General features: G+C 37.1%; 2 protein-coding genes across 2 annotated transcripts; one reads left to right on the forward strand and one right to left on the reverse strand.

Moving 5' to 3' along the window:
• Nucleotides 1–315: 315 nt before the first annotated feature.
• On the reverse strand, nt 316–1,443 carry LOC149943730 (uncharacterized). The gene has a single exon (XM_090176170.1). The coding sequence runs from the start codon at nt 1,441–1,443 to the stop codon at nt 316–318; it is 1,128 nt and encodes a 375-aa protein (XP_090032296.1).
• Nucleotides 1,444–5,063: 3,620 nt separating this feature from the next.
• LOC149943731 (uncharacterized) lies at nt 5,064–8,355 on the forward strand. Its single transcript, XM_090176172.1, has 3 exons — nt 5,064–6,481; nt 6,541–7,702; nt 7,825–8,355. The coding sequence occupies exons 1-3, from the start codon at nt 5,064–5,066 to the stop codon at nt 8,353–8,355; spliced, it is 3,111 nt and encodes a 1,036-aa protein (XP_090032298.1).
• The last annotated feature ends 1,176 nt before the right edge of the window (nt 8,356–9,531 follow it).

The raw sequence follows: 9,531 nt of genomic DNA on the forward strand, positions 1-9,531 counted from the left end.
AAAGTTCCTAGAATTAAAATTTTTTTAATAAAAGAAAATTATTTAAAAATTTAAAAAATGTTTATTTTCAATTATTTAATAATATTGGTTTTTTCTAAAATGTTCTTACAAATTGAAATTTATTCAAATGGTATAATTCCTTTCGTCAAGTTATGAAGTGCACAACAAACAACTGCAATTTTATCTAAAGTTGCGAGTTCTTCACCTTCTGCACTATGCAGAATTTCAATAGGTAGTTTTACATGTAGTATATTGTATTTTGATCGTATACCGCCAATTACCCTTTCAATGTGTATCCTAACTCTGGCTATGTTTCTAGTTGATTCTACTTCTATTGGGGAAAGTTGCTTTCTTCCTTTGGTAAATGCTGGTAACACAACCTACTGATTCACTGATGTCAAAGCCTCTGTCTGCGAGGATAACATCACCTCGGAGTAGCTTTTCTAATAAACCGCAGTTTTCAGTGATCATTTTATCACTTGTACGACCACCCCAGCCTTTAGAAATGAAGGTTACGGCACCCTGTGGGCTTATACCTATTAGATATTTAGCTGTGTTTTGTTGTTTGTATTGTGACCAGGTTTGAGCTTTGGCCAAGGGTGAAGAGGATTTATCAGCAAAAACCTCGAAACAGTCTATTATTACAGCGACCTTTTTGCCAAATTTTTCTCTAAAAACCATTGGCATGGTATTCTGAAGACAATCACGATTTGGCCAATTAATCAAAAACTCATTTTTCACATAAAGAGCGTTTAGGCACCGATAAAAGACTCTTCCAACTGTGCGATCAGATACATCAAATCTGTAGCCCAAATCACGATTAGTAGAGGCTAGCCTCAGATTCATCAATGTCATCAAAAATTGCTGGAATTCGGTTAGTTTGCATTTCGAACCCAAAAAAAGATCTGGCTTGATTTCTTGAAAGATCTCGATCATTTGCTTGTAGTTTTCCAAACCAGTGAAGTGCTTTACTTTTGCATCGTTATCAGTGAAAGTATCCTTATGTAAATTCCTGCGGTTTAACTCTTCCTTGAGTGTGGCGACTGAAGATTTAAGATTTTCTATTTGAGGTAAAAGTTCAGTAACTGTTTGTTTAACAGATTGCAATTTTGAACTTAAATAATCAATTGTTAATTTTGAAATTTCAAGATCTGATTTTTCAACTAAATCATCAGTTTGCGTAGAAACATCACATAAGTTAGAAATTAGTTCATTCTGAGTACTAACTTCCACGACTAAGGCAACATTATCAATAGGTATATTAGAGTTAAAATAGTCATCATCAAAATTAGAAATACAGTTTTCACCACTTTCAACCATAATAGGATCAACTGCTTCATTTACTTCTGCATCTGAAGACAAACGACACTGGGTCTCCATAGTTGATTGTTTAACGAGATTATTAGTTTCCTCAGTACCAGAGTCTTGATTGTTTAATTTCATTTTTTTTAGGTTTCAATTTGAAGAGCTTTCTTGAATAACTTGTCGACGTTTCATTTTACGTTGATATCTTTGCAAAGCAACCACACTTTTGTCATTAGATACATCATCATCAGTATCATTTCCGACTTTCAAAAGGAGTCCGAGTGATGGTACCCAGTCAGGATTTGTAGTATCGTAAAGCTTGGCAGGAGAACCTAAAACACAATGAAGAATTCTTAGATAATATTTTAAATTCTCATAACATATATTTTAAATTACCAGAATGAAAATGATGGCCACATACTCGCATATTATCAATTTGTACATCATTTGGAACACAAACACCAAGTTTCTTAAATTTAAAACAACTAAGCCACCTAAATCTCCTTTGTTTTGATAAATTTAAGGTTTCCTTTCCCTGATTATAAATAATTCTTGGAACTCTAAAGCCAGAATTTTGGGTTTTACAGCCAGTAATACTACAAAAGTAAACCATTTTTAACCAAAGGAATGCCTTTTATCGACTAAAGTTCTCCTACAAGATGGCGGCTGTGATAAGAAAATTCAAAATACACATCCGCGCGCTTTTTTTCGTGACGTCACAAAAGTCAAGTGCCGATTCCCTATTGGCGACTAACGGCGTTGCGCACTCGCTTCGATCGAGCGCCAGTGAAGTCGTACCTAGTTTCTAGCGAATTGAATTCGCCGTAAAAAAACACATGTCACTTTGCACACTTTTTAAAAATTCAGTAGTATCTTGCCGTTAAATCTAATTCGGCATCAGTCCTACAACATCCAACACGTACAATACTTAGGTTTACGAGTTCAGTTTTACTATTACTTTGGAACTTGCTTATCGGTTGTAGTTTGGCTTTAGACAGATAAATTAGGTTTTACTTTTGATTTTGGTTACTTTACCTTGTCCAAATTTCACTGGGGTTGGTTCTCTTTTACCAATATTTCTTATATTTAGTAATATCTTGCCGTTAAATCTTTTTCGTCATCAGTCCTACCTCATCCAACACGTAGAAAAATCTCGAAATATGTCGTTTATTCCGTGCGAAAAATTGCTGGGAAGTAAAAATTCTACATTTATCATATCTTTCTAAAAAATAAACTGCGGTTAAAACTTTTGGCATTACTGTAGTACCTGGCTAATAATAAACAAAAACAAAAAAGAAACAGAAGTACCTATTGTTAAAAAATCCCCGAAATTTTATTTTAATAAATCCAACCACTTACCAAAAATATTTCATTTTAGATAAAAGTCAAACCTTTTTAAAAAAATTAAATGAACAGCTATTAGCAAAGAAAGACTTCGTAACTGAAGAAAAAAATTGCAGATAAAAATTTTCAACTATTTGGAAGTAACTATAATAATATCTACCTTATTCCTACTTTAGAAATGGAAGTAATTGTTAGTTTAATGCTACAACCATTGATTTTCAGGAAGACCCTAATTTTCTATTTACTTTCAATGTAAGTACAATTTATTTCGTTATATTATTTGACATATTATTGCAATAATTGCTTTTTTTAGGCTCCAAGCAATGAACATGCAGTTGTATATGTGGACAAAACTGCCTTTTTGGACAAATCAGTTAAAGTAATTTTAGAAACTGCAGAAATTTCATCAGGAAGTGTGATTAAAGGGTTTGTCACCCTTTTCATGACCTACTATACTCTCCAAAATTGGCAAAAACAATTGAATTTATACAGAAAGTTGTTTTAGAAATAGAAACCAACTCGAAAAAATTGCCACAAACTATCAGGCTACGTGCATAACCCACGAGAAATGTAACTAGATTTTTTTTTTAAATAAGATGTACAATTTTTGTATTGGTACTATTGAAAGATAAATTTGAAATGATTTTAAAAAAATGTGTTAAATCTTTATCTTCTAAATTGGGAAATACTATTTTCGTAAACATTAATTTTCTAGTATAGTTTTGTCAAATACAAAGGATACTTTCAGAACTTTAGTTTGATGAAATAATACCTTTTTTTAATAGAGTATTTTATAGTACCTTTTAAGGTACTTCGTTCTATTTTCAACGCTAGATTGAATTCCATAAATGGCAAAAATGAACACCTTAATTGGCTTCGCATGATACCTTTTTTCCAATGGGTTTTTCATGAAACCTTTAAAGGGCTTTTTTTGAGACTTAGAAAGGTACAAATTAATACCATTTTTTCCAAGGGGCTTTTTATGAGACCTTTAAAAGTATTGGTTAAGACTTTAAAAGGTTCGAAATGATACGATTTTCTTAAAAAGGTTATAAGCTAATCCTATAAAGGTATTTAAAAATTCCAAAATAAGGTTTCTAAAATACTTTAAATGGTATTTATGTGTACCTCATGCTTCAAAACTATACCATTTAAAGGTATTTAAAAATCCCAAAATAAGGTTTCTAAAATACTTTAAATGGTACCTATGTGTACCTCATGCTTGAAAACTATACCTTTTAAAGGTATTTAAAAATCCCAAAATAAGGTTTCTAAAATACTTTAAATGGTATCTATGTGTACCTCATGCTTGAAAACTATACCTTTTAAAGGTATTTAAAAATCCCAAAATAAGGTTTCTAAAATACTTTAAATGGTACCTATGTGTACCTCATGCTTCAAAACTATACCTTTTAAAGGTATTTAAAAATCCCAAAATAAGGTTTTATAAAATACTTTAAATGGTACTTATGTGTAACTCATGGTTCAAAACTATTCCTTTTGAAAAGGTATTTTATAATACTTTCATAGAAAGGTTTTATTTTGCACTTTAAAAGGGTCGTCTGGGGACGCAACGTAAAATACCTTATTTGGTATGAAATAGTCATATTTTTTTCACAGTGTAGAACTAGTTGAATTGTTTCGAAAAGAAGTTGAAACTCGAGAAAGAGCGAGCAGTTATCACGGATATTCGACAGGAGGCCCTTCCCAATTCGGATACACCTACCAAGGTAGTTATAGACCACCAATTCGCAAGAGCAAACAACCTACAAGACCGAAACTACCTAATTCATCAACTTCCGCCCTGTCGTAGAGTTCAACGAATCAAACGCGTTGTCTATTTTGCAGAAGAAGCAACCACTCCTACGAAAACTGCCGAGCCTACGATGTACCGAAAAAAAAAAGGGGAAATCCTCAGGAGGCTTGGCCATTGTTTCATATGCGCTAAAGGAAAACATAGAGCGAGAGATTGTGAAGAAATCATCGTCTGTAAAAAATGCGAAGGAAAACATCACAGCACTCTTTGCGAAAGAATAGACAGACCGAAAGAAAACCCAAGGAACAACCAAGAAAGAGGAGAATCAACTGGCAATTAAACTTTGATCGCGACGCAAACTCAAACAGAACCAGGTGAAGAGATAATCCTTCAAACGGCTAAGGTATCAGCCAAGGGATAATTAGGAAACAAAATTGTTCGGTGAGTATTCGATAGCGGAGCGCAACGAACTTATATCAGAAAGGAATTGTCCGAAGAGCTAGGATTAAAAACGGACGGACTGGATCATTTGGACATCCACGCCTTCGGCGGCAAACCACCCAAGGTCACAGAATGTCGGTGAGTAATAGTTACCCTGAAAAGTCTCTTCGACGATGAAAATTTGACAATTAAGGCGCTGGAAATCCCAGAAATCAGTATGGCAAGAATAAGGGTTCCTGGTGGGACTATAAGAAGGAAGGTCGAAGAAATGGGACTCAAATTGGGAGATCAACCAACCCCTGGAATAGCGGACGGTCAAAGACTAGAAATACTTGTAGGAACTGACTATTATTGGCAGGCCCTGACTGGACATATCCAAAGAATTAATGACACTCTCGTCGTCTTGAAGAGTCATTTTGGATGGCTTCTCCACGGAACCGACCAAACGTCGACCCTATTGCAATTATCCACACAAATCCCTCAGTCCATCACCATGAATGTAGTGACGAACGAAGAATTAAAAATAGTAGGGAGAGAACTTCGAGCCTTCTGGGATTTAGAAGCAATTGGCGTAGTCGAAACGGAAGGAGAAGACCTTACCTCAGAAGAAATGATAAGGCATTTCGAGAAAGCTACCACGATAAAAAATGGACGTTACGAAGTGGATTTTCCATGGAAGGAAATGGAACCTGAACTTCGGAACCTACCGAACAATTACGATATGGCGGCAAAACGCTTAAAGGGACTGATGAGAAGATTACACTTGAATCCATCATTGATAGAAGAGTACAACAACATTTTTGAGGATTACGCGAAAAATGGTATAATTGAAGAAGTTCTATATTCAAAACCGGACACGAAGATGGACAAGGCATTCTACCTACCACATCACCCAGTAATAAAAGAAGATAGGACTACCTCAAGGGTCAGAATAGTTTTCGTTGGATCAGCGTGTGAAAGGGACAAGCCCTCGTTAAACGAATGCATCGAATCAGGACCTAACCGAAACCTTCCACTGTACGACACACTATTAAACTTTCGTACGCACAAGATCGCGATAACTGCAGATATACAGCAGGCTTTCCTGCAAATCTCTATTGCTCCGAATGAACGAAACTACGTCCAATTTCTCTGGCCGGATTCAATAGAAAACCCAGACCGAGTGAAGGTTTGGCGCTTCACCCGAGTACTGTTTGGATTAACCTGCAGCCCATATCTTTTGGCGTCCACATTGAGGTTACACGCCCAGAGACACGAAGATCAATATCCAGAGACTTGTGAAAAATTAAAGGAAGAAATGTACGTAGATGATTTCATATCGGGCGCCAAGGATGAGGATCATGCTAGAAAGATTATACACGAATCGAAAACTATCCTGAGGGACGCGGGAATGACGCTGAGAAAATTCCAGACAAGCTCATCGACAATAAATTTGGAGCTCTCCCAAAACCTAGGAGAAGAAAAGACGGTGTTCAAAAACCCGTTAAATAACAAGGTCTTAGGATTATCATGGAGTCCAAAGACAGATAGCTTTTCATTTGATGTCACTGGTTTAATGACATTTCTAGTTGAAAACGACAAAAACACGAAACGGAGCGTTCTCCGAGGAGCGGCGCGTATATTTGACCCTATCGGGTTTATTACGCCTTACACGATTTTTGGACCGACTCTCTCGTGACGTATTTTTGGATAAGAGGACCAGCCCGAAACAGACTGCCCTTCGTGGCGAATAGAGTAAGCGAAATCCAACGATTGACCGAACCTCAGAACTGGCATCATTGCCGTGGAATCGACAACCCAGCCGATCATTTAACTAGAGGTTTGACGATAACGGATTTAAAACACAAGAAAGCTTGGTTTGAAGGACCAAGCTGGTTACGTATTTCGCAAAACGAATGGCCTAAGTCCAAATCAAAATCAAAGGAAGAGGTTAAAGATCTAATTGACTCTGAAACTAAAACCAAGGCCAAGGAAACAGCGGTCAATACCTGTACGGAGAAAGACAACCGGGAGGCTCTACTGAAGCTGGAAAACTACAGCGATATAAGGAAGATTTACCGGGTCACCGCTATAATAAAAAGAGTTCTAAACAATCTTACTTCAAAGGAAAGGAAGGCTGGACCAATATCCGCTGAGGAATTGACGAACGCCGAAAATTATTGGATTAAAACGGTACAAGCTGAAATATTTTCCGAAGACATTAGTCAATTAAAAAATAAAATTCGCATCAAAAATGCATCTGTTGCCAAATTGGATCCATTTCTCGATGCAGACGGAATCTTACGTCTTGGTGGACGACTTCAGAAGTCAGAATTTAGCTACGCGGTTAAACATCCCGTGATTCTGCCATACGCTCATCGTTATTCAGAATTAGTGGCTACGTTAGCCCATGAAACGGTTTTACACAATGGAGCTCCCGAAACACTACTACACTTACGAGAAAGGTATTGGATAATAAGAGGAAGGTTGTTGGTGAAGAATTGCTCCAAGAGATGTTGGATTTGTAGACGATGGAAGACCCAACACTGCGTTCCTAAAACAGCGCCTTTACCCAAGGACCGACTAACGGAAACTAAGCCGTTTGACATAATAGGACTTGATATGGCAGGTCCAATATACGTTTACGAAGGAAAGCAAACCAAAAAGAGTTACATTCTTTTGCTCACTTGCGCTAACATCCAAGCAGTTTATCTAGAACTGGTCTCTAATCAGACAACAGAGTATTTCCTGCTAGCATTTAGATGCTTTATATCAAGACGAGGTACGCCAAGTGTTATATATTCTGATAACGCAACCACCTTCAAGCGCGCGCAAAAGGAATTGGCCACCATTTGGAGAAATATGAATTCCGAAAAGGTAAAAGCATTTTTGGCCAATTTTAGAATCCAGTGGAAGAACATCGCGGAAAGGAGCCTCTGGTGGGGGGGGGGGGCTTCTACGAGAGGCTAGTGGCTTCTGTAAAGCTTCCGCTGAAATAGGTTATCGGACGAGCCATGTTGAATTTCGAAGAAGTAACCACTATACTCACTGAAGTTGAAGCCGTATTAAATTCCCGGCCACTCACGTATCCCAATTCCCAACCTCATGACCCCTCTCCACTTACACCTAGTCATTTCTTAATTGGCGAGAGAATCACGAGCCTACCACCCTTCCATACCAGCAGAAGCGTCCATAGCGTTCCGAGGGCAGACCAATTCCGAAGGAGGTTGACGTATCAACAGCGATTGGTTGACAGATACTGGAAACGTTGGAGAGAGGAGTACATCCTGCAGCTGAAGTCGGCACATACGCTACAATCACCGTCACCTGGCCGTCGGATCACCGTTGGAGATGTAGTGTTTTTAGATGACGAGAACTTACCACGTCACAAATGGAAGTTAGCTAGGGTGCATAAGCTTCACCTAGGTAGAGGAGAAACAGAATTTCGCTCGTGTGATCTAAATTTAGGGTCTGGAAAAATTGTACGTCGATCAGTAAATCAAGTGTGCCCTCTAGAATTATCAGATTAAGGAATTGTAATGATGAACTATTCGTTCATGGCGGGGAATCTGTTATGAATAGAGTTATATTTTTGTCTTGAGTAGAGAGTAACTAAAACTTAGCGCTTTTATTTCCAAGATGGCCGCCAAGATGGCCGCCAAAACACCCCCCAAAATATTTTCCAAAAATTTTTGTCCTTGGAAAAATTGAAAATATTTTTGTTTTCAATTTCACCTTGAAGATGATCTTTGACCTTGACGCCTGACACCTGTACACAACCACTAAGCCTCGGTCTATACCCCCAACAAGTTTGGTCACGATCGGACAAGGTCGAACCGAGATATCGGCGGTAATATGTGACCCCACCAAATACTTATGTTAAATTACTTTTGATATCGTTTTTTTAATTTTTTCGTTTTTTCACCATTTAAAATGCTAATTAGTTAATTGCGAGATGGGGAAACCTTCGTTTTATATCCTTGGCAACGTTTGTCTGTCACGTGATATCCAACTTACCCCTGTTGAAAATTAAACTTTATTTACTTTTTGGAAATAAATAAATAAACAATCAATACATAGTTTGCATCCCTACGTCATCAATGACGCAGTTCCAAGTATAGATATAAGAACCAAGAATAAATATTTAATTTGAGCTAGAATGAACTATGCCGCCATTTTGCCGGTGTAGATTTCTTAGTAAAACGGGAGGGTTAACAGTTTCAATCGTCTGTTTGCGGATTTTAATTATTTTCAAATGATTAAGAAATTAGTTTCACGTTAAAAATGGTTGTCTGCCTGGTTAAAAATTGTTCGAGTAGTTCAATTACCAAGGGAGAGCGAAAATTGTTTATTCGATAGCGAAGGTAATTGTAAAAAGGATGACCGCAAAGGTCTAACTTTGATAAGCTTTATCAACTTCTTTTCGTAGATATTTCTGTCGTAATTTGATATTTTATTTAAATAACCCGGCCTTAGAATCTTATCTGACTTTGTTTAGGGCCCATTTAAAATTTGAAAGCATAAATCTAATTAGTTTTGTCGCTTTGACGAGATTACCAACAAAATGGCTACCTATTTAGTAGCTACGCGCGAAATGGTTTGAATTTTTGATCGCCCTCCCAGTTTCCTTGGAGAACATAGGCCCCTCCCTTCGGTGCAAACTATGTATACACATTTTAAAACAAATTACAATGGGGCTGGTCAAT

This window comes from Leiobunum rupestre, chromosome 5 (genome assembly GCF_980474605.1).
Source record: "Leiobunum rupestre chromosome 5, qqLeiRupe1.1.hap1, whole genome shotgun sequence".
Taxonomy (NCBI): Eukaryota; Metazoa; Arthropoda; class Arachnida; order Opiliones; family Sclerosomatidae; genus Leiobunum; species Leiobunum rupestre.

Coding starts and splice junctions, on each gene's coding strand:
- LOC149943730 (XM_090176170.1), bottom strand. CDS start 1,443: ATGAAATTAAACAATCAAGACTCTGGTACTGAGGAAACTAATAATCTC.
- LOC149943731 (XM_090176172.1), top strand. CDS start 5,064: ATGGCAAGAATAAGGGTTCCTGGTGGGACTATAAGAAGGAAGGTCGAA. Junction 6,482..6,540: donor CGTATATTTGACCCTATCGG/GTTTATTACGCC, acceptor TTTTTGGATAAG/AGGACCAGCCCGAAACAGAC. Junction 7,703..7,824: donor GAAATATGAATTCCGAAAAG/GTAAAAGCATTT, acceptor CCGCTGAAATAG/GTTATCGGACGAGCCATGTT.